Source organism: Camarhynchus parvulus, chromosome 1 (genome assembly GCF_901933205.1).
Source record: "Camarhynchus parvulus chromosome 1, STF_HiC, whole genome shotgun sequence".
NCBI lineage: Eukaryota > Metazoa > Chordata > Aves > Passeriformes > Thraupidae > Camarhynchus > Camarhynchus parvulus.
Genome location: NC_044571.1, coordinates 90,510,885 through 90,538,518, shown reverse-complemented (window position 1 = coordinate 90,538,518; position 27,634 = coordinate 90,510,885). Strand labels below are relative to the sequence as shown.

Below are 27,634 nucleotides of genomic sequence, written 5' to 3'. Positions count from 1 at the left end.
GGAGCTTCTTCCAGACCTGTGGAGGTGATGTACAGACGTGGGTGCTCCCTCACCTCCTCAAAACCTGCAGCACAGGCTACTTGGAGTTGTAGCGCCCCTGACTTCTGCTCCCCACTGTGCCACAGGAAGGTCTCCACACAGATGTGGCACCACTGTGTCCAGGGATTGCATGGTCTGGTTACTCTAGGCAAAGGACACCAGAAGGTTTTCTCTCCTGCAGTACTTTCAAACACTCATTATTTCTCATAACTGCACCCAGTATCAAGGATCAGAGCAAGAAGTTCCCAGAGATCCCAGCTGCTAATGCCAACATGAGGCAGTGGGGAAACCTCCACACCAGTGGTGAGCACTCCCATGCCAGAGAGCCTGTCATAATCCCTCTCTGCCATAGCTAACAAAGCTCTTTTCATCTTTTTTTCCCCTTTTCTTTTTTTAAATTATGCAGCTGAATCACAATCAATTTTTTTATTTCCTAAGCAGTGGCAAGCTGAGGGGGTAACAGAGGCAGACTGAGCCATGGCAGGTGGTTGTGGCACAAGAGCCTCAAGGCTTTCTTGCCTTCCTCCTCTTGCCAAGGCTCACCAAGCAGGCATGGAGAGAGATCTCATCCTGGCTGTGATGTGACCCTTCCCCTAAACAGCCAGCAGCAAGGAAAGGGCCCAAAACTGAACACAAGATTGGAGCTGTGACCTCAGCAGTGCTGAATGCAGGGGGATGATCACTGCCTGTCCTGATGGGCACACTATTTATGACACAAACCAAAGTGCTCTTGGTCTTCTTAGTAGGTGCATCCACAGGCTTTGCAGTTTTCAGGTGGTGGCTGCTGGTCACTGCACAGAAAAGCAACGACCTCAAATTCCAGCAGTGAGTTTCCAAACAAACCCTAGGTTCAAAGTCCTCTGGAGGGTTTTTCTGCATCCAGCAGTGGAATTAAAGTTAATTTTTATATCAGCCGCTTCCAGGTGGGTTCATGGTTGATCTTTTCCTTTGACTGTGCTGCAGTATTTCCCAGCCCCAGAGCAAAGTGGTATTCTAAACACGTTTGGGGGTGGGGAGAGGTTTTGACCCATATTTAACAGGGTCCCTGGAGCGTGCTTGTCTCCCCGCCTTGTCCCAGCGTGGCGATGCCGTGGGATGTCCTTGGTGTTTGCCGGCACGCCCGGCGTGGCAGCAGCAGCACCTGCTGCGAGCGCTGCAGAACTGCAGGCGGCTGGCAGGGCACGGGGACAGATCCCGAGTCCCACTGCACGGAGCCGCCGGGCTCCGGGTTTGCCCTGCACACGCAGGGGACCCTCCAGTCAGCGCGTTTCTCCCACGCCAGAGCCACAAGTGCTCAGACAAAACTGAAAGAGAACGGTTTCTATTAGCAAAAAAGTGACCAAAAAAAAAAAAAGATTACACTCTGTCTGGGGTCTTTCCATTTTAAAAGCAAACAGGGGCTGTGGGAATATTGTTCCTCGTAAGATTACGGAGTTTGATGATTTGCCCTACATGCAAGCTTGGAAAACTGCAGAGGCAACAGGGGAAAAAAGGTGACACCAGTGAAGGAGTGAAAGGAGAGAGAAGTGAGGGATTTCACCATCATGAAGGGTAATGGAGAGGGCAGTGCTAACAAGCTTTGTTCAAAACCAGCTCTGGGATTCCTCTGACACCTGCTTTTTAAATCAAGCCCTTCTCCAGAAGGTTTATATTGCACTGGGCATCAGGTCCCAGCATCCTGAACTCCTGTGGAGGCAACAAAAAGCTCAAATGCCATGATAAATATCCCAAAAAGGCACACACACTGGATTTACTGTTCTTGGTGTTTCTAAGATAAAAATTAAACAGAGCATATTAATTTAAACAAACCTTATTCCAGACTATATCATCCATACAAAGACAGACAGAAGGGCACAAGATCCAGAAATCAAGGTAAAAAAAGAAACCCATTTTCAGAACCTCCTTTGCAATGGCTAGCTTGTCTTTCCCTTCAGCTCTGACCTGAGTCTCACCTACAGCGATGCACCTGAAGAACACAAAATGCAAAGACACCTCCACAGACATCGCCTTTGGACTCCATTTTCTCGTTCAGATGCTACAAAAAAACCCCCACCAAAACCCAAAAGTTTGCTGTACACCCCCCATTCCAAAGTCCTTGTTTTGCCTGGAAGCAGCACACTCCAGGTGTGTGGCAGCCCGCAGCTGCTTCTGGCATCCATCTCCCATCCCCAGCTGGGGGTGATGCCAGTGGGACCTCGGGGGAAGGAGTCCTCTGTCGGTCCACATGGAGAGGTGTGCAAGAAGCCATGGTTGTTTCTGAGGCAGGATGCTGCTCCCTGCCAGAGCAAATCTCACAGGGAAAGCTCTCCGAGGAAGATGAAGTTTGGGCTCTCACAGACCCCCAGCCCCGGTTTCTGCACTGCTGGCACCAGGATGGACAGAACTGCTGCTACCTGTGGGACACAGGCTGCTGCCCAGAGCAGCCAGGACAAGGCCACTGCCACCTCCCTGAGTGCTGCCAACCCCCCCTTAGCCAAACTCAGGCTGCAGGCACGGCTGATGACACTGCAAATCAGAAGGGAGAAAATCCCCAAATTCCAGAACCAGGCACATTCCCCTGAGGGATGTGTGGCTTTAGCATTGCAGAGAACACGCAGTGTTTTGGGGGTGGGAGGGCACTTGCCTTTGGGGCAGGGGTGCTGCAGTCACACAAAAGTGGGTTTCAGATCCTCGTTGAAATTCACCACCGGCTGGGGCCCGCCGTGGTGCTCTGTCTGGTGATCCTCACAGTCACTGGACTCTGTGTCCGTGTCCGTGCTGCTGCTGTCCAGGGAGCCACAAGGGCTCTGGAAGCAAACCTCGCAGCAGGGTCGGTGGCAGCCATGAAACACCTCCTCAGAGCTGCTGCTGCTGGAGTCAGAGTCTGGGTAATAGTAGAGCGAGCGCAGGGAGGGCTCCGCGGGGCCCCTCGGGGTGCCCTGCCGCCGCCGCTGCTCCTGCGGGATGCACGATGCGGCACCCTGGGACTCCCTGGGCCATCGCAGCCACCCTTCTGGCTGGAGGCTGGCCTCCCTCGGGATGGCTGCAGGGGATGGTGCTGGGCCATGATGGAGCCCTCTGCCAGCCGTGTCCCCTCCCTTTCCCAGGGAGTTTTGTGCTGACTCCCCACGGCCCCAGCTGCCCACCTCCTTCGCCCTGCAGCTGGCACGAGGGGATACATGTCCAGGGAAGCGTATGGAGGCAGGGGGCAACGGGATCCTCCGTTGAAGCCTTGCCAGGTAGGGGCTGAGGGGTGTGTGGATGCCTGGGTGGCCCTCCTGACCCACCCGTGTTTCTCCCTGCTCGCCTGAGGTGCCCCGGTTGCCAAGTGGGGGTCCTGCAGATAAGGCTGGGCTGTGGTTTTTGCCATCCAGGCTTAGCTCTTGCAAGATTTCCCACAGCTTCTCACTGTTTACATAGCTGATTTTGGGGGATGACTCCCAGGCTACACCAGCTGAGTTGTCCTGGACTGGCAGCTGCTCCAGAGGCTGCTCCTGCACTGCAGGTGTCCCACACTCCTGGACATCTTTCAGGCCACGTTCAATGCTGTCCCCTCCATTAAAAAGCAGCACCTGAGTGCAAACAGGCTCCTGGGTTGCATCTTTCTGGAGGGCCTGAGCATTGCTGCCAGGAGGTGATGCACCCAGCAAACAGGGGGGCTGCCACCCATCCCTCTCTGGGTCCGGGGGGCAGCAGTCCCCTGGTGCATCCCCAGGCTGCCCTGAGCTCCAGGTGCAGGGAGCTGCTGGCAGCACACGGGGGTCGCAGCCGCTCTCCGCAGACATCAGCCTCATCAGCTTCTCCTTGGCGCTGCTCACTTGCTCCTGCAGGCTTTCGATCACGGCGTTTTTCTGTGTGAAACAAATAAGCCTGTCAAGTGTGGGGTGGGCAGGGAGGAGGAAAACGCTGCCAATTTGGAAGCAGGCACTGCCAGAAAACAAATCACCCCTCTCTGCACGGCAAGAGCCACACCAGCAGCATGTGCGACCTCAGCCTCCCCTGCAGCCCCCCCGACGTGTGTGTGGGAAGGGGCTCACTGGGCAGGCAGCTCTTCAGGCTGGGGTGTTCCCACCCAAGCAGTGCAGGTGATGGAGCAGGAGCCTGGGGGCTTTTCTGAGACAGAGCATCTCCCCTCTAAATTAACCATGCTTGACAAGGCTGTGGGAACCAGGCTGTCTTGCGCTCCTCGCTACAGAATTTTTTTAAGCCCTCCAAATTATGCCTAAACTGTGGTGCTTTGGAGTGTGACAAAACAAAGCAGCTCTTCCCCTCAGGAAGGAAGAGGGTGGTGAGGGATCACCAGTGTGGACAGGGGTGTAAAAAAGGGCTTCCCACCCTGCAAAGCCTTCAGCCCACAGGAGGGAAGGGGGGGAAGCTGGAGGAGGGGGGCTGGCAGAGCCCCGTACCTCGGTGAGCAGCCGCTTCATAGAGTTTTTCTCCCCTATGAGCTGGTAGAGCTGCTCCTCGCTGTACACTGAGCGGCAGCTCCTGCTCGGGCTGGTGAAATATTTTGCCATGTGGCTCATGGTTTGGCTTTCCTCTTCAAAGGCTTTCCACTGCTTGAGCTGGGGAGTAGAAGAGGGTGTTATCCACAGAGCCCCAGCCGACACAGCGGGAGGCAGGCGCAGCTCAAGCGCGAAGGAGACAAAGGGATGGAGAGGGGGAGACAAAGGCAGGGTGGAGCAGAGACAGCCAGCCAGAGATGGCTGGGCGAGGGGCTGCAGTGTCACTTGGAGCCTCCCACCCATCTGAGCTCCAGCTTTTAATGCAGCAGAGGGTCAGTGCCTGGCTGCACTGAGACTGCTGAGCACACTGTAAAAGCCCCCTCCCTCTTCTCCCCACTCCCTGACTCCATGACAGACAAAGACAGTGTCATGCCTGCCCCCTTATCCCTGAATCACTGGTGACAAGCTGAAAACCAGCAATGTTTAGTATCTATTTTCTCATCTACTGTCTGCCTGGAAGCCTTGTGTAGCCCAGCTCCAGCTGTTTATCGATCTCAGATGAGCTATAGAAAAGCAAACCCATTAGGAAAAACAAGGTAATGAATTGAAAGATCCAAGTTAAATAAAATGTTCAAGGGCCCTAGGCACCCAAAGAAAAATGGTACAGGCAGAGTGAAAGTACAGCTCATCAGCTTCTCTACCCTCAGTCCAAGAGATCTGGTGCTCCAGCAGGCCTGGAGCTCACCAGAGGAGGTTTGGATCCTTGCTCCCAAAGGCTGCTCATATAAGGGCTTGGGGCTCTGCAGTTACACTGCCTCAGGAGGCAGGAGGGGACCTCTGGAAATCATCCCAAGTGCCCTGCTCAAGCACTGTCAGAGGGAGCAGCCTGCTCACAACTGTGTCCAGCTGGGCCTTGAGTATCTCCAAGGATGGAGACTCCATACCCTTTCTGGGCATTCTGCTCCAGTGCTTTACAACCTTCACAGAAAAAACTCCAGCCTTTTCCTCACGTTTAAATAGAATTTCCTGTGTTTCAGTTTGTTCCTATTGTCCCCTGTCCTGTCAATGGATACCACTGAGAAGAGCCTCGCTCCCCCTTCCCTATTCCACTCCCCATTGATATTTATATACATTGCTGAGATCCCCTGAGCCCTCCCTTGCACAGATGTGTGCTTTCCTCAGCTTCACCTCTTCCTCCCTTTCTCACCTCATGTCCTTGAGCCCAAACATCCCTCCAAACATTCAACTAAGTAAATAACTGTTTCCCTTCCCTCTAACAATGGGGGCATTATTCCCACTAACGTGGTGGCCAGGCACACCAGGCTGCTCCTGGAGGACACAGGAAGCAGAAGCGTCTCAGCTCACCACAAAAGGCTTCCTTTAAACACCTCCTCCTCCTCCTCCTCCTGGCTTGTGGCAAAACCCAGCTTCCTTCTCCAAAAGTGCAGAGGAGGACAGCCTCCCCTGGGGACCACCAGCAGCAGAAGTCTCTGAGAGTGGCTGGGCCATCTGGATGGTCTGTGCCCGGCTCCATCGCTGCCAGGGCCAGAAGCTCCTGGTGCAAGTGGGCACGTGAGGCATGAGGGAAGGACAACTGCACAAAGGACACATCCCACCACCTGCACGGAGCAGGAGGAGGAGGCCAGTGGCTGCCTTGCCTCATGTGTGCTTTCTGCGTGGCTGTGACCTGGGGCACGTTCCTGCAGGGGGGTTTCTGAGCAGCAGTGCTGCACTCCTTGAAGGCTTTCCAGGACGTAAAGGCGATAAGGAACAAGAAAACTGGAGATGGACATTTTACAAGGACACAGTGATAGGACAAAGGAGAATGCCCTTAAACTGAAAAGAGAGTAGTTTAGATTAGATACAAGGAAGAAATTCTTCACTATTATAGTGGTGAGACCCTGGATCAGGCTTGCCCAGGGAAGCTGTGGATAGCCCAATCCCTGGAAACATTTAAGGTCAGTCTGAATGGCACTACAAGCAGCCTGGTCTGGTGGAAGCTTCCCTGCCCACAGCAGGGGTGTTGGAACCAGATGATCTTTAGCTCCCTCCCTATACAAACAATTCTGTGATTCTTTGAGACTCAGGGAACTTGCTTGGGGAAGCAGAACCACCAGGGTGGGGTGGGGTGGGGCTTGGAGAATGAGCTGTGCAGGTGAGTCCAAACATTTGGGGGAAAAAAGCAGGAAAGTGAGTGCATTGACGCACACGGCTGCTGTTGTTAAACTCCGAAAATGTGCCCATTTCCAGCCAAGTGACAGGACAGAGGTGGCAGCTTACCTGTGGGACAAAGATGAAGCAGTTGATCGTGGTTGTGCACACAAAGATGCCTCCAGAGGTAAAACCAAACAGCAAATTGTGCCAAGCACGGAAGAAACGGTGAACTAAGCAGATGGTACCAGCAGCCAGGAAAACCAGGTTGACCCCGACGATGAGTGTCAAGGACTGGTTCACTGGAGAGGAGCTGACGTTGTCGGTCAGACCGGCCAAGTAGGTCCCATACAGCAGGAGGATACTCTGGAAACAGAAAAAAGAGGTTTCCAGAGTGTGGAAAATTACAGCCTGATGGTGTCAAGGCCCGTGTCGCACCAAGCCCGGTGAGCTCAGATCGCGCTCAGCGCAATCCTAATTAATGCTCTTTGATCTGTAATGCAGACCTGCAGCGTGCGGCGGTGACGCTGCGGCAAACGCCCGGCACGCTGCTGCAGGCCAGGAGGGGGCTGGGGACACAGGGCAGGAGTGAGGGCACTGGTGGGCACGCGGGGTCCCAACCAAAGGGCATGAAGAGCCAAGAGTCAGAGGTCAGCAGGTGCTGCCACAGAGCAGGGGATGGCTGGGAGAAATTGTGAAAACCACCCCTTGGGCAGCCTGGAGCAGGAGATGCGAAGGCAGACAGACAGGAAGCAGGGGTCCCTGTAGGGATGCAGCAGTGGGTGCCACCAAGGAGCAACAGCATACTTCTGAAGGAGCAGGAAAGATATCCAGAAGGAATTCAAGAAGGAGGCAAGGAGACATGGAGGTTTAGACTGGAGGGAAGAGGATGTACTTGGTGCCTCTTTAAATAGCAATAATTCAGGAAACTACCAGGTGCAATTCTTTTCCCTTCTCTTGGCTGTTTCCTGACTCTAGCAGCAGGGAAGGGCACTATAGAAGTGCTCTGTACACAGAGGCTCTCCCTCCCCCCGAGTAGAGCAGTTGTTTCAGAGCAGGCTGTCTCACCACCCTCCTCCTCAAGGGTCTCATGCATGCATTTTGCCAGTGTGCTCAGGATAAAACTGTCCAGCAGGATAAGCCTCTCCTTCCCTAGGTGAGACTAGCAGGAAACACCAAGTATTTTTTGCTTGCCTCCATAGAGCTGAGCATGGTTTGCCTTCAGGATCATTTGGAAATACCATCTAAAAAAGTCCCAGCTCCTGCAAGGACCTGGAATACAGGGAATGTGACCTACATTATTCCTGTGCTACCCAGTAAGTGTCAGCCTTTTACTAAGAGTCATTGTTATTTGGGCATCAAGAAGTGCTTTGCAACATGAGATGCAGATGGTTTTTAGACCCTTCTGAACCCCTCTGTGCTGTGGCTGGTTGGTGACTCTTATGGCCACTGCCAGGGTTAAGGCCTGGAGGGACACAAGCAAGGGAGGTTCATGTCCACATCTCTGGTGAGACTCCCAACTTCAAAGCAGCAGAAGTCTCAGGGTGGGGTTGTAGGAGTGAAACGTGCCTTGCTGGGAACTGGGCCGGTGCCTGACCCTGCTTTGTGGAATCTGCACTGGATCATAACCCTGTCCACCATGGGGCACCTCCAAACAGCCCAAAGGCAAGGCAACCCCTAATCCCTGAGCAGGAAAAAACCAGCACCAAAGTCCCATTTAAATTCATACAGTCTATCTGGGACACAGACAACAGCACTGTCGTCTCCTAAACTAGGACTCTCAGTGGCTTGTTTGTTTGTTTGTTTTAAACTTGAGCAGAAGACTTTGCTTCTAATTCCAGGCATGTCCTTGGCAAGTCATTTCTGTTCATTGCCCTGTGCCAGTAAAACCAGGATAATACACCGAGTGTCTTCCCAAAGGGCTGAGCACATTAATGCTGTGGATGCTAAGAAGTGCAATGTACGCAGAGATAAAGCCTACACTCACATTCGTGTAAATCCAGACTAACTCCAGAGAAATCACCAAGGAAATACTCCATAACCCCCAGGAAGCAGGAAGGAACAGGGCCAGATTCAACACAACATTAAAAAGATTACCTAGAACTGATTATGGAGATGTTTTATTTCCAAAAGGATTTTGTAAGGGCTGTAGGCACAGGCATTACCTCTCTAAACCCTAAACACAAACTGCAGACAAAATCAGAGGTGGAGACACAGCACTGAAAGCCCAGGTAATGCCTACATTCCCTAACAGCAGAGGACTTTTAAGGACTTTGAAATTAAGTGTAGAAGAACTTGGCTGTGTTGTGAAGTCCCTTTCTGCTCTTTTTCCTATGATTCTGGGTAGATGGTCAGTGAGTATTACATTACAGTGAATCACAAAGAAAGTGCCTGTGCTGCACACAGAGATTAAGCCATTCCCAAAAAAAGGCTGTGATCTCACAAGCTTCATCAACATCAGCTTTCTGAAATGTGTCCAGCCTCTGCCATACCAGAGACACATGAGACCACAGATAATTGCAGTGATAATTATACCAACATAGTTACATCAGTATAACTAACACTGCTGGAAGAAGACTGGCCATGTGCAGAGATTCACCAGTGAAAGTGCACCTCAGAGGTATAATTAACCTGATAAGCATCCTGCAAAGGTGGGGACCAAGCACTTGTCATCAGCACCTCCTTGGTTTGAAGTCACAGGACACAGGGATTGAGCCACCTTGGCAGTGGCCATTCACTGGAGTCTTTAGGGAAGGAGCTTTGACATAAGGACCAGGAAGATGTTGAGTTTCAAGAAGCAAGATGAAGCTCAGGGGTTTCCAGGAGAGATCTAGAGAGACTGTATGTGCACAGTGTACACAGAGGAGTGGTGAAGCAAGGAGAAAGCAGCTAGCAGGGCTTTCACCCTTCCCAAGATGGGAAGGGCTGGAAATAGGAAGGCTTATGAGTTGAACAGGAGTCGCTGGGATCTGCAATGGGCATGTAGCTGGGGAGGGCAGCAAAATAACAAATGCTGCAAAACAGTTTAGGCTGAAAGACAGGGAGGAGGTGAGATACAACGCAAGAAGCACTGAAGAGGTTACACACCTTAAAGCCTAAAATGAGAATGAGCCAAAGATCGGAATAGAGCGATGCACAGGACTGCACCCGGCTCACGGAGCACGTCATGCCTTTCTCTGTGGCCTGCAAGGCAAAGGCACAAGTGAAGGCTGGCACAGACCAATGGGAAGAAGCTGGTCTCCTCTGTAAACTTCTGAAAGGAGAGGCCAAAGCTGGTTCTACCAGGGGCAGAGTCTTAAAGGGAGAAGATTTTGGCCTTCTGCTGCCTACAGGGCTGGTTAAACATTTCTCTAAAGCAGATGCCTTGGAGCCCTCCTGTGCCACGCAGATGATCTGCACAGACCTGGAAATTTTGCAGTGGACTCTCGCCTCTGTAGTAGACCAGACATAAACCAAATCCAGAATGCCCAGAAGGTTTTCTGCCTCATTTTTCTTTCTGTTGTTTCTCAAAGACCACCTCCAAATGCGTGGCCATCCACTAACTCTGTTCACAGAGCTCAGACAGGACACAGCAAAACCCCATCCCACCCCTCCCCATCCTTTTACCCGCAGTGAGACGCTCAGGCTTCGGAAGCACTGGACTGGGTCAGAGAACACCCAGGTCAAGAGCAAGACAGTGTCTGCCAGCACCAACACTGCCACCATGGCCAGCAACTGCAGGTCTTTGATAATCTGCAAACATGCAAGAAGTCAAAGTTACAATGGAGAAGGAATGGACACCAATGACCTCCATCCCCCTTGGGTCCCTTTCTGTTGTTTCTTTCAAGTGAATCTATCCTACTACTTTGCCCAGAGAGGTGTCCAGTACCTACATTTGAGTTTGCATTTTACATTTGAGATCTCTGTCTTCAGCTGACAAATTCTTGGAGACCTAATCAGGCTTGAGATCAGGTATAAACCCTGCCTGATGGTGTGGATAGCAGGTAAATGCTATGACAGAAAACAGTTCTTCCAAAACAAGACTATCATCCCTTATGACCACATCACCAGCAGAGACAAAATGGGCAGAGAAAAACACCTGGTAGGAGCATGATTCTGCAAGTTTAACACAGATCCCAGTGTGAAACAGGAGTCCTTGCTGATACCCAGTTCCCCTGCAAACCCTCTTGTCCCATCTTTAATCTGAGACCTACTTTTTTCACTGCTGGAAAGTGACTACTGAAAGTTTTAAGTGCACATTTTTGTGCACAAATTTTCCATTTTCCTCCCAGTTTCTGAATCCCCATCCTTATGTTCTGCAGAGGAGAGCCCAGTGCTCCCTTCCTGCCTTCAAGAGCAGAACGGATCCATCTGGGGATGGCCCTAGAGCCTGGGGATGGCTTTTGAGGACACCTGGTTTATTTTCATCCCACAAAACCAGCTGATTGTTTTTATGGGATGAAAATAGACCTGAACACAAACATTGGCGTGTAGCATAATGAAGGCATGTGGCCAACGTAAAATGAGAACATTGCTCGGTTATGGGGCTGGGACTCCACTGGGGAAGAGGCAGCCTGGCAGGGCACCCACTTGCCTGTAGAGTGGAAAAGCTCCTGCCTCATTGTGCAGGAATAAATGAAGGGCCCATGCCCAGCCAGGTGTGAAACCAGACCTGTGATTGTGGCATCCATCCCTGTCATGTGCCAGTTCCATCTGCTATCCCACACTGGTTTGGGACTTGCTGGTGTTTGCCCTCCATGGAAAGGCTGTCCTCCCCCTTCCCGCCTCACAGGCTGGGTACTCACCACCCGCTTGTCGGGCACCCGCTGGGTGAACACCTTGTAGAGCCTCCAGCTCTTCCCCAGCACAGGCCCGAACACCAGCGAGGTCCCCACGCACAGCAGGCACAGCCTCACCTGCAGGGGTCAGAGCAAGGGGGCTGAAAGGGGCTCACAGGGGCACCACACACCCTCCCAGCCTGGGCTGCAGCAAGGATGGCTGAAGGAGACAGCAGAAGACAGAAGTCTTCTGACTTCTGGAGGGTGATACCAGATACTAGAAAGCTGACTACAGGGTGAAATAAATTCAAAGGCAAGTACTCCTCTGTAGGCATGCCTGCTGCCTACCTTTCTCTGCCTACCTAGAGACTCTCACTGGAAGGGCAGGCAGGGAGAGACAGGCAGCTTGTGAGCAGCTGGGGCACAGGAAGTCCCAGCACCCATAAGTCACTTGCTGGCACCTCCATTAATTATCCTCAGGCCAGTGGCTGAGCAGGAGGCAGGGTGTGCACTGTCCCACTCTCCCACACGGGCACATGCCCAGTCCTCAGTCTGGCAGGGTGGCTGCCTCAGGCCAGGATATGGGGGCTCATCACACAGGTGAGTGTTTTGATGAAGATCTGCTCTGCAGCCAAAAAACTCACCCACAGCACCTGTGCTGTGTCAGGCAGTGGTGGCTGTGTGGAGGGTCCCATCTCCCCTTGTGCTCCCCTTTGCCTGCTGCACTTGTACAAGCCCAGCAGCCTGCCTGCCTGCAGGAGCTGTCCCCCAGGGACCTTGGTGCAGATGTGGTTTGCAAAACAGCAAAGGCCATTCAGACAGAAAGTGTCTGGCTGCCTTTTGTGTATGTGAAAGCCACAGCCCAGCTGAGCAATGTGGTGGTGACAGGCTGTGGCTGGGACAGAGCATGTACAGGTGACAGCTGGCTGGGAGAGAGCACGTACAAACAGGCCTGTACATGTGCCAAGGTGCCCATCCCAGCTAAAGCCCCGCTCACCTGAATTAGCTTTTCCATTGAGTCTCCAGATGGCAGGCTCTGCTCCTGAATCCCAAAGAGATAAGCACTTGTGTAAGTCAAGCCACTGCCCAGCAGGGTCACAATGTTGAGATTGGGGCTGGACATCTTCACAATCCTGCAGGAAACAAAGCAGGGGATTTGGTGACAGTTACTGAGCATCATGACCTGGCAGCACTGGGGTGAGGTCCCCTTACAGGGATGATGACGGTCACAAGGAATGCTGACATACTGTTCACCCCCAGCCTGTGCTGTTCACCACTGCTCCAAAAGCTCAGCCATTACTCCATGGTCCCACCCTCTCCCCTTTCTTGCTGGAGTGCTTCACAATCCTTCAAGTATTCATTTAGCCCCATGCCAGAGCTTCTGCTGCAGAGGGGCAGGGGTGGAAAACCACACCAATACATTCCAGGGTGACAGTCCCCAGCAGTAAGCTCTAGGTGCAAGAGCTACGTGTGCCTCCGGGAACAGGCCCTTCCCACTGCTCCTTCCTCTGAGGAGATAGCTCCACACTCAGCACAGGAAGCTGCCAGCAATGTTCAGGTTACAGTCTCCCCTCTGTAATTTCACCTCATCACTCATAATCCTGTAACTGTATTCAAGGAGGGGAGAATCAACCCACTGATCTCTTATGACCTGTCACCCTTCCCCAGCCAGCCTACTGAGTGAAAGCTGCACCTCCTGCCACCCTCCCCAACAGCTCTGCCCCTTCGACCTCCTGCCAAGTCATTACTTTTCCCTCTCCTTGAGCTCCTTCCTGGATTGCTATCTTCCAGTGACAAAGCCTGGGGTTCAACTTGTCTCTCTCCCTCCCTGCCTTCCTCACCATGTCTCAGCCCTTGGAGAAAGATATTCACCAGCTCATGCTGTCAGCTGCAGCTGAGGAAGGTCTCCTCTGCCCTCCCAGGTTCAGGAGGCAGCCCAGTATTTATTTACTGCAGAGCAAATAAATAACACACATTCATTACAGCACATTCTGAGAACATAAATTCAAGTGGCCACTGAATTCAACACCACTCAGTGAATGAAGTGCTTCAGACTGGGATGCATTTGGGATGCAGGTCATGCAGCTGCTGCAGCGCAGCAGGCACGGGGCTCTCAACACAAACCCTTATGGGCAGGACCCTCCCGACTGCACCGTGGCTGTCAGGAGCATTAAATTCCTTAAAGCCACCAGAGAAGTCCAAAAACATCAGTGCAGGCTGCACTCAGATGTACCTCTGTATGAAACAGTGGCACATGGAGAGCAAAGGCTTCACCTGCTGAAGCCTGGGAGAGGGATGTATCCCTGGAGGAGGAAGCAGCTGAAATACCAAGGGGCCAGTGAGGCTGAGGAGAAGGTGGCAAAGAGGCAGCAGAGACATCCAGAATTGCTGAGGAAGGGTCAGCGCTGGCTGAGACAGGCTGAGCTATGAGGAACTGCCGAGCCTTCTGCTGGATTTATGCTGCCTTCAGGGGAGCAGGAGTTTTTAATCTCCTCTGTGCAGACTGAACAACAACAAAAAAAGTCTACACTCCACCACCAGCTTCTCTCAGTAATGGAGATCATGTTCTCCACCAATACGAGCAACCACCAAGAACAAAAAGGGTTATCAAGATCTTCAAAGTATGAGTGGCCCAACAGTAGGAATGACATGGCACACTGTGGGGAGTATGATGGCCTTGCTGTGGGGCTGTGCTGCTCAGAGCAATGCTCTCAAGCATGTGGAGCAGAATTGAGCTCTCCTTTTACCCACTCCTGTTGATGGTTTTATTGAGTAGTACCTGGATGAGACCATGCAGCACTGTCTGTGCCAGAGGGCACCCAGAGAGCCATAGAGCCATTAAGGTTGGAAAAGATCTCCAAGCCCATCAAATGTAACCTTTGACCAAACATCACTATGAGAACTAAACCACAGCACTAAGTGCCACATCCAGTCTTGAACACTTACAGAGACGGTTATTCCACCACTTCCCTGGGCAGCCTGTTCCAATGCTTGACAATCTTTTTGGTGAAAAAATTATTGCTGGTGCCTAACCTGAACCTCCCCTGATGCATTTCCTGAGGCCATTTCCTTTCATCCTGTCTACAGCTCCCTGCCTTGGGGAGGAAAGGAGCAGTCCAAACAGGACTGTCTCCACCAGTGATCAAAACTCTGTGTGATGGAAGAAGCTGCAACATCCCTGGCATTGCCCTTGCTTCCCCTGTGCTGCTCCTTCAGGCTTACACCCTCCTGACCCTTCACTGGTCATCAGCTCAGAGCTTGGTCCTGAAAGAGCCTGACTCTGCTACTCCAGCTCAGGGGAAACCTCCCAGGAGAAGAGGGATGCCCTTACCTGTTTTTCCTGAAGCGAATAGTGAAGATGAAAAAGAAGAGTGCTAGCAGGACTCCTCCAGTCAGGAATGTCCATACAACTCCCAGGAGACCAGCAGAGAAGGATGGAGAGCTCTTCATACTGCGGTCAAACGATGTCTGCAGGAAGCAAAAGGGATAAGGAAGAAGAGGACATTGCTGGGGCTCTTAGCAAAGAAGGTCCCTACTTCAGCATGATCCCTCCCAGTTATCCTGCTCAGCCAGAAACCACAGCTCCCAGTAAGAAGACACTCTGGCACCAGACCAAGTCCTGCAGGTAGGGCCACTGAGATGTGTGTGGACAGGACATGTGCTCTGTCACTTGCTGAGTGTTCAGGAGGACACAGCAGTCCAAGAGCCCTCTTCTTATACCAACTAGCCAAATTCATAATGAAGCTGTATAAGTGATTCATAAATCCCAAGCAGCCCTGCCTCTGAGACACAGGAACATGGACACTGGTGCCCCACTGTCCTCTGGAAGGAAATCTTTGGAGGAAAGCCCTGTGGTGCCCCAGTTGGTATCAGGCTTCTTTAGATGCTTCTTGGCTCCCCCCCTTACCCCTCCCTGCAGCAGACAACTGATCAGCTGAAGGATGTGCCTGGGAGCCAGCAGCAGAGCTGCCAGTCGGTGCAGGAGCACAGCACAGGGAGTGTGACAGCGTTTTTCAGAGGTGGTGACACACTGAGCTGGAATCCACCCGTCTCCCAGCCAGATGGAAACTAACTTGGTCCCAGGCAGGCATCAGCTGAGAACTGGCTTTGGAGGGACACTCCCAAAGTGGGTATGATGGAGGCACCTCTCTCCTTACACACAAACCACCTTATGGGTTTAAATCTCCATTTAAAATAATCTCTGCTATCTCCTTATTAACATAAAATGGATAAAATGATCCCACGTGAAACAAGAAACCCACTTCCGCTGCTGATCTAAAATGCTCCAGCATTTTTAACAGGGTGTGCATGTGTGGGTTACCAACTTCTTTTTCCTTAAAAAAAACCATCACTTAAAGAAAAGTGCTGGCACATTCCCTTTAAGGGGGAAGGGAGGAGAATGGGGTTTGAGCTGGGATCACACACCTCCTCACTAACTTCTCTGGTGCTGAGTCCTCTCTCAGGTATTCCTGCATCCAATTTCTATTGCAGAAGACTACTTTTCCTGACAGTTGACACTGCCCCAAACTCCCAATTTTTACTTCAAGGTCTGAGCTGTTTCTGCTTCCAACCTTGCTAGAAATAAATCTTCAGGCAGAAGAAAGGCATTTGTTTAGAGCCAACGCCTCATGTCCCTCTTCCCCAGCCAGGCTTCATCTCCTCTGGGTGAGCAAGAACAACGCACAGCTTGCAGAATTAAAGCCACCACATAATTCTTGACACAAAAACGTGTCACTGCCACATGAGCACAGCTGATCTGCAGCCTCCTGGCAGCTCACATGCTGGAGCCACGCTGGTCACAGGGCAACTGGGAAAGGCAAACCCATGCCTGGGAGAGACTTCCAGCTGAGAGCTGCTGCTGGAATACAGCTGCGTGTACATCTCAGCCTCCCTTTGCAGCAGTGTGGAGGGATCCCTGGGGGGATCCTCATCTCCTGAAAACTGCTTCCCCCCTCCTCTTCCCTCTTGCTATTCCCTGGGGAGTCTTTTGCCTCTCTGGGAAATGAAGACCATACCAGATGGTGAAGATGGTCAGCCAGGTCAGTCCCCCACTTACACCAGGACTCTCTGTGTGAAAACCCCATCACTCAGCATAGATCAGGCCTGGAGCTGACAGGGCTGCTGCAAGGCTGTAATGCCATTCTATTTCTGTGTCCTGCCTGCTCAAGCCCAAGGGTAACACCTGGCTTTTGCTACTGAGGTGAGCAGGACTAACTCAGCATTCTGGGGCTTCGGCACTTCACTCCCGGATGCACCCACCAACAAAATCTTTTCACTTCTGGCTGCTGTCAAAAGTATTGCTGCACCCTATTCCCAGCAACCACGTAGGGATCAGAAACACCCCTATGATCTCCACTTTTTCTCTCCCACACACTCTCCCACCTGACTGCTGTTTCCCTGGATGTTGATGCTACTTGAAGTTGATGGAGCGCTTTGCTGGCTGCTGAGCGCAGTAAATCCTGGTCCTGGCAGGGGGAATATTAATTGTAAGCCGGCTGCCAGAGCCAGAGGAGCCAAGCAGCTTACAGTCTTTTAATTAAAGGCCCATGGTCGTGCAGGACGTGATGGAGAGCCGAGTGGGCCAAGCCTCACTGCTCCATCCAGCAGCTCCACGTGGTGCCAGCTGCCACTGAGTGCATCCCAGTGTCATTTCCACCCCGGCCTTACTGGTGGAGGGGGGAAGGTACCACTTATTACACAGGATGACTTTTAATTAAATTCTGCTCTACTCATACTTGAAAAGCACTTTGAAGTTATAGGGGACAGGAAAGGTCAAGGGAGATGGGGCCATCACAGGCCAATCCTGAGCAGCTGGCTGACACATGGGAGGGCTGCTTGACATGACTTGGCTGTTATGGATGCTTTCTCCCCTTCTGGATAACTGCTGGGTGTCACCTAGACTGGGTGTGTCTTGTCTGTCAACAAGGTGACAGTGTGCTGCCTACAGCTGGACTGGGATTGCTTGGCAGCTGCACCCCCCTCTTCATCCCTCCCCCAAATCTACTTCTGCAGAGCAAACCTCCTGCCCCAGAGCACTCCCCTGCACCTGTACATCCCACTGCATCCATACATACCACTGTCACAGTGCAGAGCTCCTGCAGGGCCCGCTGCTGCTGCTCCTGGCTGCCAAAGCTGGAGCTGCCATCGCAGAGCTCAGAGCAGTTGAATCCCGGCTCCATAGCACATCCTCAGCCGTCATCCAGCCGTACCTTTGCCCTGCTGGGAGAATGAGCATTGCCTTTCTCCAGTGAGGAGACACCTTTGGCACACACCACATCCCCCCTGTGAGCAGGGAAGGGTCTGTGGACAGCCTGGGGCTGAGCTTACCCAAACTGATGTGATGCACGTCCAGAGCCAGGACAGGGAGTGCCCCCTGCCAGCGTCCCTTGGGTGTCCTCTGCAGCAAGGAGAGTCAGCTCAGGACCAGGGCTCCCACGGAGCACGGTGGCATCCCCAGCACTGCTACACCACCCTGCAAAACAGCACCAGTGGAGGGTCACAGTGGCCCCCAGCCCCTATATCCCAGCTGGGAGCTGAAATTAGGTGCTGTGCTGGTCCAAGAAGGAGCATGGCACCCTGAACCCACTGCATCTTTCCTTTGCCAGTGCATTTTCCTGCACTGGAGCAATTTCAGAGTCATTTTGCAAGTACCCTCCTTGTGCTGGCAGTGACTGCTGGTTTCATGGAATATCCCCTTCTCCCAGCAGAGAACCAGCCAGTGAAAACAACAACAAACAGCAACAAGTGATGCCATCGCTTACCAGGACCTACACCCAGGCCTGGGAGAGCAGAGGGGAAGGTGCTTGAACGCTGTGTTTTGGCTGACTCGGCCCGAGATGCAGCCTGGCTACCTGCAGAGCTGGCTGTTTATTAAGGAGATGTAGAAGCCTGACACCTCCATGCTCTCCCTCCCTCCCTCCCAGTGCTCTGGCTGCCAGGTATTGTCCCTGCCTCCTCCTGCTCCCTTTGCACCACCTTTGCCTCTGTTCCCCCTTTCATTTCTCTTTGTGGTGTGGATTTTAATAGGCCTCATTACCATTTTAGACATGAGGTCATACTTATCCTCAAGCATCCTTACTCAATTACCATTGTCACCAGGTTTAATTAGCTTCCAGCACACGACCATAAGCGAGTCTCCTGTCGTTAGCAGCTGGGGAGGAGGCACAACAGCTCGCTCCCTACTTGCTCCTAACAACAGGTGGGAGGAAAAAATTATCCCTATCAAGCTCCTCGGTGCTGCTCCCTGGCTGAGCATCCCCTGTACCTGGCCAACCTTCCCTGTTGCTGTTCCTGACACTTTGATGCCCTCTCCTTCCAAGCTCTTTCTTTGGAAAAACTGCTGTCATTATGTGAGCAAAGAAAGAGTAAATTAAAAAGAAGCATGGTCACCAGGACCTGGTCTGAAACTTGATATTTGTCAAGGGGCATAATTGGGATTCAAATGCCAGAAAAGCTACAGGTGTTGTCCTCAGCTTAAGTTTAGACTGATTTTTCAGCTTTAGAGTAGTTGCTTACAAGTCCCAGCCCAAGAACATCAGGCTAAGTGGGCTACTTGCCCAAAATTAGCAGACCCACCTCTGAAGCAATAACCCCAGCTCTCCTGCTGGCAGAAGCCTTCAGGTACTGCAGGTCCTGGCACCGTCCTGCCCCGGCCAGAACTTCCCCCAGCATGAGATCAGCTCTCTGTGTCCTACAAACAGAGTACCACACATCAGCCAGAGTGAAGATTTTACACACATGGTGTGTAAAGACGTGTTCTTCATGAGTGCTGAAGTCACCCAGCTCCATCAAGCCTCCTTCTCTCCAGCTTGTGGCAAACCATGGTGGTATTTCCCCTCTGCAGCAGGCTCATCCTCTGGGAGTTTTCATGCCCTCCATAGCTCTGGCTGAGTGACTGGACAAGAGCCATGGGTGCAGGAGATACCCAGCTGCTGCACTGAATGCCAGGATTGCTACAATCCTGGAAGTGCAGTGGAGAGGAGGAGACAGGAGCTGAACAACTCAGAGACCAATGGACAGTGTAGAGGGTCTGGGTGGGGATGGGGGTAGGAGAGGGACACTGAACCTTTGATGCTGAGAAAATCTGAAGGTGAGCACTGCCCAGCCTCCAAGGGGCTCAGCTCCTCCCCATGCCCTGGTGGGTTTACAGACAAAACCCCTATATCTCCTTGTAACCTTCTGCCATGTCAGAGGGGGAACACCCCTGGCAGGTGGACCGCTACCAAGGCTGGCATGAGGCCAGCAGGCACAGCCTTCCTGTGGCTCAAAAACGGAGGTGTAACCACAAGGAGCACCAGCTGAGCCCTCATCCACCCAGGAGGACACTCCTTGGAGGAGGGCAGAAGCCCCTTGGGGTCTCCCCAGCCCCCACCTCTGCATTCTGCAAACGGCTCCCACACAAAGTTGATAACAAGCCGAGGCTAATTAGTGTTCATTAGTATGCAACAAAGCAAGCACCAGCGCAGTTGTCGCTGAAAGGCAACAGGCATTTCCAGCCCAGCTCCTGCCTCTTGTGAGAGCTGGCAGGAATGCTTCTCTGTAGCCTGGAGAGGATCCAAGGGGGATCAGCACTTTAGGGGGTCACTGACCTCAGGGTGAGGCTGGGCAATGGTTGTCAGGATAGACAACAACACAGGTAAAACGCCGCATCCTTAAAACATAAGGGTGTGTTGAGAACAGATTTGTGGGGTTTGATTTTTTGGGTGTTTTTAAGACTTAAAATGCCAACCAATTCTGATAGATCACTTCCAGAGCAGAATCACAGAATGACTTGGGTTGGAAGGGACCTGAGAGCTCTGCTTGCCTTGCTCTGCCCTTGGTCCCTGTGGCCCTGCACCTGCTGGCTGTCTGGGACAGGGTGCAGAGTGTTTGGCCACAGAGGAGCACCGGCTTGCACACAGACATGATCCAAAAAGACAAAAGTCAATAGGAAACAAGTGACTGGACCACATGAAAAATATTAGCACCATCACCTTCTCAGATAAAAGGGAAGCACTGGCTGCTAGAAACAGTATTTGGATAAAAGCAATTTGTGGTCACCTCAATGGTTGAATCTCCAGGCCTGGAAAACCTGTTTCCTTAGATCTGTCGAGACCCAGGAATACTTAGCATAAAATCATTTAGGTTGGAAAAGAGCTCTTAGATGAAGTCCAACAATTAACCCAGCACTGCCAAACCCTCCACTAAACCATGTCCCTAAGCACGACATCTACATGTTTGTTGAACACTTCAAGGGACAGATACAGAATCATAGAATCAGTAAGGTTGAAAAACACCTCAAAAACCACTGAGTCCAATATCTAACAATGCTTAGTAACTGTAGACTAACACATAAATAGCCCTCAAAATAGATGCAGTTGATGTCATCTAAAGGCACATCTTGACTCTCTCTCAGTTTCTTCCCTTTCAAAACATTTCTTTTGGGAAAAAAACAGAAGAAAAAGCCTTTAAAGAAGATGAAAAATTGGTGCAGCATATATAGACCCAGAGCAGGCAGAATGAACTTTTCACCCCAACAGGTTCATTTTGATGTAGTGTTGAAAGAGAGGCTTCTTCCCAAGGGTGAAATTGCTGCTCGGTGAATCAAAAGGTGCAAAACCAAAGATGTCAAATCACAGACAACAGAACAATCACATTGAGAAATGTGCCAGTCTTCATGGGCTCTGCAATCCTGTCTGGTCACAATAGCCCTGACAGAGAAATGGTACATGCACACCTCTGCAGGGAGCACATCTGGAGAAACATTTGCTGAGAAGAACTTTCGGGAAGGCGGCTGTGTGGCCAGAGGCAGAGCAGAACAACAGACAGAAGGAGCAATGTGCAAAGGGCAGAGCCACTCCTGCTGCCTCACGAGGGGAGCAGGGACCTCGGCTCACCCACGATGGGTCTGTGCTGCTGCTGCCAGTCCTGGTGGGAGATGGAGCTCTGCTGGTGTGGAGCAGCCTCGGCTGACAGGAGGGACACCGGGCTGCACAGTGGGAAATCAGCCGGATAACTGTTCCGGCAACGTGAACACCACGGGATGGGGTTTTGCAATTCAAAATCTGGCGCTTCCGAGACAGGCTCCTGCTTTTTCCTTCTGCTCTTCTTGTCCAACAAGATCCCTCCTAGTCTGGCCTGAGAAACCTGCAATATTGCCATCCCCAAGGCGATCAAAAAAAGTCACGAGCCAGACTTACTGCAACACCCCCCTCAACGAAGCTTCTTAAAAACTGTGAGTTAAAACACACAGCATATCTGAAGATTATTTTTAATTTATATTTAAAACTTCGGCACCTACACTTTCATGCTTTTCCCTGCAAACACAAAAGGAAAAAGAAAGAAAACCAAGAAACCCATCACATCATCCTAAAACCTGGGTTACAAAGGGCCAATCCCCAGGAACACTGGGGACCCACAAAGTTGTCACCCTTCTTCTCAGGGTCTGTCCTGTGCTCGTGCTTCATTCTGCTCCTGTCCCTGGGATTTCCAGAGCCACTTCCAGGCCCCTCAGATATCTCCATACCTCACAGACAGACAAAAGCTGAGAGAGAATAACCACCAGGAGCTGCAGGACCCTCTGCACACAAAGGAGGGAGATGCAGGACAAGGTGCTTCTGACTCTGTGTGCATGGGGAGCTCGCTGTGTGACTGAAACCTGAAATTTTGTGTTGACTGAAGCTAGGTGAGATTTTCAAGCCTCCTATCATTTTGGAAAGCATGTCCCAATATCATGAAGGCAATAACTTCTGAATGTTGATCTTACTGCTTGTCTGTCCGCCATGGCTCCCTCAGCTTGGGAGGATGGCACGAGGTTGGCACACTTAGCTCCACCTCTGGACTTTTTAACTTTATAAGTGCAGGCTAAATACCCACCTGGCTTTTTTCAGTTCTGTGGTTTAGATTTTGAATTAAAGAAGCCTCCATGCACAAAAAAAAACCAAAAACCAAAAAACCACATTACTTTTTTTGAACCACCACACAGTCCTGCAAGGAGCTGACTCACAGTTCTCCCACTAAGGAGCTGATAAGGCTTTTAACTCTCTAACCATAATTGCTATACAATGACAGGCATGTGAGAAACAGAGACAGAATAGATTGGAGATGCTCAAAAGAAGGAAAATTAGGAGGGAATACCAAGAAGCATAGGGAGCATGCCACAGATGAGGCCAATAAGCCCAGACCTTATGGGGAGGTAAACCAAATCCTTGGAGCTGCCAAGGAGCAACTCAAAGATCTGAGCCCTCCGTCGTGTCCAGCTGCAGCAGCTGCTGAGCAGCACATGGATGAAATGAGCAGAAACCTCCAGGTTTCTGCCTCCCCAGAGTGGCTGGGAATCCAGGGGTGGGGACCCCACTGCCCCTCGGGCTGAGCTCATCCCTGCTTGGCCAGGTGGCCTGGCAGGCTCCTCACACAGAGCCTGGCAACAACAGAAACAGCCGGAAAAGTCCTTCCAGCCGAATTTTAGTGACACCACGGTACCCCCAGGTGGAAGCTCACCTTCCTGCAGCCAGTGAGAGAGGCAGTGGGATCTCTGCTGCCAGACAGCAGCCTCACCACTTGGGGCCGAGGAGGGCACAGCTGCCTCCCCCAGAAATGGGCAGGGGGCATACCCCAACCACCTCTCTGAGAAGGAGCAGTGCTGCTCCCTTGCCCAAGCCTCTGCCCACAGCAGCTGTGCTGCATGGACAGGAAGGACACGCAGAGGCTTTTCACCACTTTGGGAAAAATTCTGGATTTTCTTCACTCCATTTCATTTATTAGTGGGAGACAACACCTGGTAGGTGTTGTTCTGCCTCCATGGACAATCTCCCTGCTCATTCCCAAGCCCTGAGTCAGGAAGGTCTCCATCCCACATGCTGAGCATGTGGCAGGTGACCTGGAAGCGGCATGGCAGGGGCTACCTCTCCAGAAACACACAGCCAATTTCATGCTGCACTGCACCTTCACCACAAAGAGGCAGAAGTAGCCAGGCCTGGCTACAGAGCCAAACTGTGTGGCCACCATGCCCCATGCCCCAGAAACACAGCTCCTGCCTGCCTGCCACACTGCCAGGCACAGCCAAAGAGAAACAACATTGGAGGAGTGCAAATATACCCAAGCATCTGCTTCACAATTTGCTCTGGAAGTTGCTGCAGGCAAACCATGAGCCCCCCCCAGTCTGCCAGGCTGGTCCATCCTGAATCCCTGCCAGGGATCACACCCACATCCCTGCCCCAGAGAGGCTGGCACCCTGTCACAGGACCAGAAGGCAGGAGGACTCCACTGTGGCTGTGTGACACTCACACTTTTCCACCAGGACGCTGATTCAAGGTGCTGTGACTGCTGCAGCATTACCAGGTCTCAGGGCTCCGTGCCCACTCCTGGTGCCTCTGTTGCCTTTATACCAGCTCCCATCCATCCACCTGCCTCAGAAACCTGCCTTTTCCCAGGCCATTCCCATCAACTGCTGCTACCTCTCCTTTGGGCATGAGCCCCAATATGCTGCTCTGAGGCACAGCTCAGCCCCAAGCACTGCTGCTGGAGGCTCCAACATCCCTCCCTTCCCTCCACAGCTCCCTCTCCCTCCGGAGTGTTAGCACCAGCCTAACAAACAGGAACATGCTAAACAGCCTTAGAGGAAGGTGTAGCCTGCGACTTTTTTCTCTCAACTGTATCACCTTTAGAGAGCCACCATGAATAAGAGGTAAAAAAGCCTGATGATTTAGAATTTTGATTTACAAGGGAGATCTACCTTGTGGTTGAGGTGTGTATGACTTAATTAAAAGCAGAAGCTCACTCCCACTGAAGCTGTTTGCTGCCGAGCTATCAAATGCAGAGGAGGAAGAGACCTCAGAAGGAATATTTCCATTAAGTTATGTTTCACATTCAGCATATGCCTTCAAGAGCTCTCCCTTTCCAAAGCTGGCAGAAAGCTGCAGCTGCTCCTTCATGCAATCAGACACCATCCCCTCACAGCAGCAGCACACCTGTGTTTTCACAAACAGGGCTAGGATGGCCAGGCTGCAAAGCCACACAGCCCCGAGCACGGGGACAGCTTCTAGCCCTAACAAGGTCAGCAGGTTTTTTTCTCTGTTTTACTTTTTTTTTTTTTTAATCTGGCAGGATTTTGGAAATCAAGTGACACATTTAGTCCTTAAAGGCAGGAAAACAGAGCACTACAGCTCTTTCACTTACCTCTGATGACCAAGCAGCAGGGAATATTTTCCCCTAGGAGACAGATTTGACTTAAGGCTCTGAAAGCCAGAGATGTCCACGGCTCCTCTGGCTCCTCTCCCGGGCACCACAGGCTGCCAAACTGCACCCAGTGCTGCCCTGCTCAGGCTTCTAGTCTCCTTGCTGGGCAAAACAAGCCCCCCACCAAGGGCCAGGGCCACATCAAGGTTTCCACGAGGTCTGCCAGCCTGGCTCCCTGCAGACAGCAGTGAGGCTTGCTCAGGGGCAGACAGGGGCAGCTCCGAGACTGGAGGCACAACCAAACCCGTGTGGAAAGGGCTGCTCGTAAACCGTGTCAGCACAGGGTCTGCAGTGAGAGCAGAGTAGTGCCCCAGCAGCAGGTGGGTGAAGGGAGGTGGCAGCTCTGCCAAGGCTGCATTGGAAATGCCAGCTGCAACTCAACACTGGCAGCTCCCCATTACCGGGATCTGGTTCCCTTGGCCTCCTCCCTGCCCCTCTGAGGATGCAGAGCACCTGTGGGGCAGCAGAAAATCCAGCTCTGGGTCCATGAGCCAGCCTTCCCCAAGAGGTGACCAAGTCCCTGGGAGTTGTGTCATGCCCAACTCTGGCAGCCAAGGAGAAGCAAACAAGCTCGGTCCGGAGTGCTTCCAGGGGGGAGTCTCACCCCTTAGCAGCACTGTGAATCCAGGGCACAGGGTCCCTCTCTCCCTCTCCACCCAGCAGCTTGCTGCACTGTGGAGTTGGTTGCAACTTTTCTCCCCCGTTCTGAACTCCAAAAAGCACACGGCTCGCCCAGGTAATAGCAGTTTAGTTAGCACAAATTGACCTAGCGCTGCAGCTTCACATCTTTGCATCCTGCAAGGCAGCCCTTTCCCATCGCCAGGTGCTGCCAGGTTCCCTCTCCCATAGGCGCCTCCCGGGGGCTGCTTGCAACCTTTGGGACGGTATTTTCTGGGGAGCTACAAAACACCGGCCCCAGCCCGCCCCGTTTCGAGCTCAGGGATGCACTCCGGGCACAGCCAAGGCCAAGCCAGCGAAGGACGAACAAGGAGCTCTGCATCCCCCAGAATCGCGCCCGAGCACGGCTCCGTGCCGCAGGGCGGGAGCGCTCGGGGGCTGCCGGCTCATCCCCGGCCCGGCCGCGCTGGGCTCCGGCCGGCTGTGGGCAAAGGGGCACAAAGGGCAGCAAAATTACCAAAGCAGGAAAGCAACTCGGCAGGTAACCTGGGCGCCCCGTCTCATTCATCCCGCTCGCAGCCCCAGCCACGGCTGCCGGCCCCTCTCTCCCCACACCGCGCCCGGCGGAGCCCCGACCCACCTGCGGGGTCCGCACCCGTACCGGGGGTGCCAACCTGCGGGAACCTGTGGGAGCCTGGCAGGAGCGGCGCGCCCGGCCCGGAGCAGCCCCGCAGCCGCGGCGGGACGCGGAGCTCGGCGCCTCAGCGCCCCTCAGCGCCCGGCTCCGCCCGGCCCGGCCCGGCCCGGCGGGGGCGGGCGGCGGGAGGGGCCCGGGCGGCCGCGCTCCTCCCGCCGGAGCGGCCGCGCTCCCGTCTGAGCCGGGGCAAAACTTTTCGGCAGCGGGAAAAAAGCCCGGGGGCCGGGCTGTCCCGGCAGGGCTGGACGCCGTTTCACGCCGGCGGCTCCTCCAGACGAGAGCGGCATCGAGCCCTCCCCAGAACACCCCGGAGCCGGGAGCGCGGCCCCCGGCACAGCCCCGGCTGACCTGTTCCCGCCGTAGCCCGTTTGCCCGCGCTCCTCTCCGGGCCCTGTCCCGGGATGCGCCCGGCTGGGAACGGGCCGCCTCGCTCGGCTGCTCCCGGCAGCTGAGGCAGCACAAAGCCCCACGCCTGTGGCAAAACCGGCCCGAGAAGGTGAGTAAAGGCGAGGGCGGCCAACCTCGTGCTCCGTGACCTGCTTGTGCCGCCCCATGGCTAGTGGTAGCCAGCGTGACTACTGCGATAGGTATGTGTGTGTGAGCGGCGCTCGGTGTCCTGCGGACAGACCCACGGCCACTGACAGCATCCCCGCGCTCACCATTCCCTGTCTCGCCTCCCACGGTCCTGCAGCTCGCTCGCATCAACTTTGTGCTCTCTCTTCTCAGGACACCCACTCCATTTTACTGGAATTTTACTGAAAGCCAAAAGCTCTGCTCCAGCACCGTAGTTTCTCCCTGCCTGCAGCCAAGTGCCAGGTGCTGCTGGAAAGGGCTGTTTGCAGACAGCTGTAGGGCCGTGCAGGTTTTCTCTCTTTACACCGTTCTGTTTACCTCATTTACCCAGCTCTGCTAGGCCTTGGTGTGAGCAGTGCTCATTTTTCACTCCTGCCCATTCCCAGACCTGCAGAGCCATGGACCAGGGGCAGCTGTGGTCTCAATGGGAGCAGAGAGGTTTGCACAGCACTGTTGGTCACGCTGTGCCCCACAGCACCATCAGAAGCAAACAATGACCTCTTACTTCCCAAGCCTGGTAAAAGGATCCAGTTTGCAGCCTCTGGCTCTGGCAGCAGCTCCCACTGCCCTTTACTAGGTTTCACTGATGTCCCAGAGGAGAAGCTGCCGTAGGACCTCTCCATCCCCTTTTCCCATCCTCCTCTGAGGCTAAACAGAGGCATGAACCTTGCCCAGGGAGTCTAACACCACCCTCCAGAAAGTGTTTTCCAGCCTGGGCAGTGATGGCTGATGAAGGCTCAGTGGGGCCAAGGGTCACATCCAGAGTAGGTGAAGGAGGCAGGAGCCTTGTTACTGCCACATAATAAGCCCCTTGGAAAGCCTTGGGCAACAAAGGTCCAGCAATTTGAAACATGGAGACCCATGGATTTATTCTGAATTTTGGCACTGAAAGCAGGCCTCCAATTTGCAGAGGTGCAGATTATCTGCAGCTCACAGTGGCTATAAGGATGGTCCCCATGCTTCAGTATCTCTGGAAATCTGATCTCTTTTAAAACACACAGGCTCTTAGACTGAATTTAACAATCTGGTCTCTGCCTCCATGAAACCAGGACCATAAGTAGAAACATCTCCCAGCAGGAAGTGAGGGGAGAGGAGTGAGACCCTGACTGTTCACACAGGAGCAGGAGTGAAGTGACTTATTTCTGGTTCCTCCCGAAGCT

The 27,634-nt window shown here is 53.0% G+C and overlaps 1 protein-coding gene across 4 annotated transcripts; it reads right to left on the bottom strand.

Moving 5' to 3' along the window:
* Positions 1 to 1,831: 1,831 nt before the first annotated feature.
* Positions 1,832 to 25,981, bottom strand: GPR156 (G protein-coupled receptor 156). Of its 4 annotated transcripts, none has more exons than XM_030951338.1 (12): positions 25,845 to 25,981; positions 18,947 to 19,061; positions 17,699 to 17,843; positions 17,446 to 17,590; positions 14,703 to 14,839; positions 12,369 to 12,504; positions 11,399 to 11,509; positions 10,221 to 10,346; positions 9,702 to 9,797; positions 6,744 to 6,980; positions 4,425 to 4,583; positions 1,832 to 3,869 (listed from the first exon to the last, which is right to left on the bottom strand). In XM_030951338.1, the coding sequence occupies exons 4-12, from the start codon at positions 17,548 to 17,550 to the stop codon at positions 2,685 to 2,687; spliced, it is 2,292 nt and encodes a 763-aa protein (XP_030807198.1). In that variant the 5' UTR covers positions 17,551 to 17,590; positions 17,699 to 17,843; positions 18,947 to 19,061; positions 25,845 to 25,981; the 3' UTR covers positions 1,832 to 2,684. The 4 variants fall into 4 exon arrangements, with proteins under 4 accessions (XP_030807198.1, XP_030807213.1, XP_030807205.1 ...); XM_030951329.1 differs by having other exon boundaries at positions 2,685 to 3,869; positions 17,446 to 17,587; XM_030951353.1 differs by lacking the exon at positions 4,425 to 4,583.
* Between the last annotated feature and the right edge of the window lie 1,653 nt (positions 25,982 to 27,634).

Bases quoted from the DNA above. Each gene is read 5' to 3' on its own strand.
- GPR156 (XM_030951338.1), bottom strand. From the start codon at position 17,550: ATGGAGCCGGGATTCAACTGCTCTGAGCTCTGCGATGGCAGCTCCAGC. The intron at 12,505-14,702 runs GTAAGGGCATCC...TGTTTCCTGCAG, and splicing joins ATTCGCTTCAGGAAAAACAG to GATTGTGAAGATGTCCAGCC. The intron at 11,510-12,368 runs GTGAGCGGGGCT...TGACCCCTGCAG, and splicing joins CAATGGAAAAGCTAATTCAG to GTGAGGCTGTGCCTGCTGTG.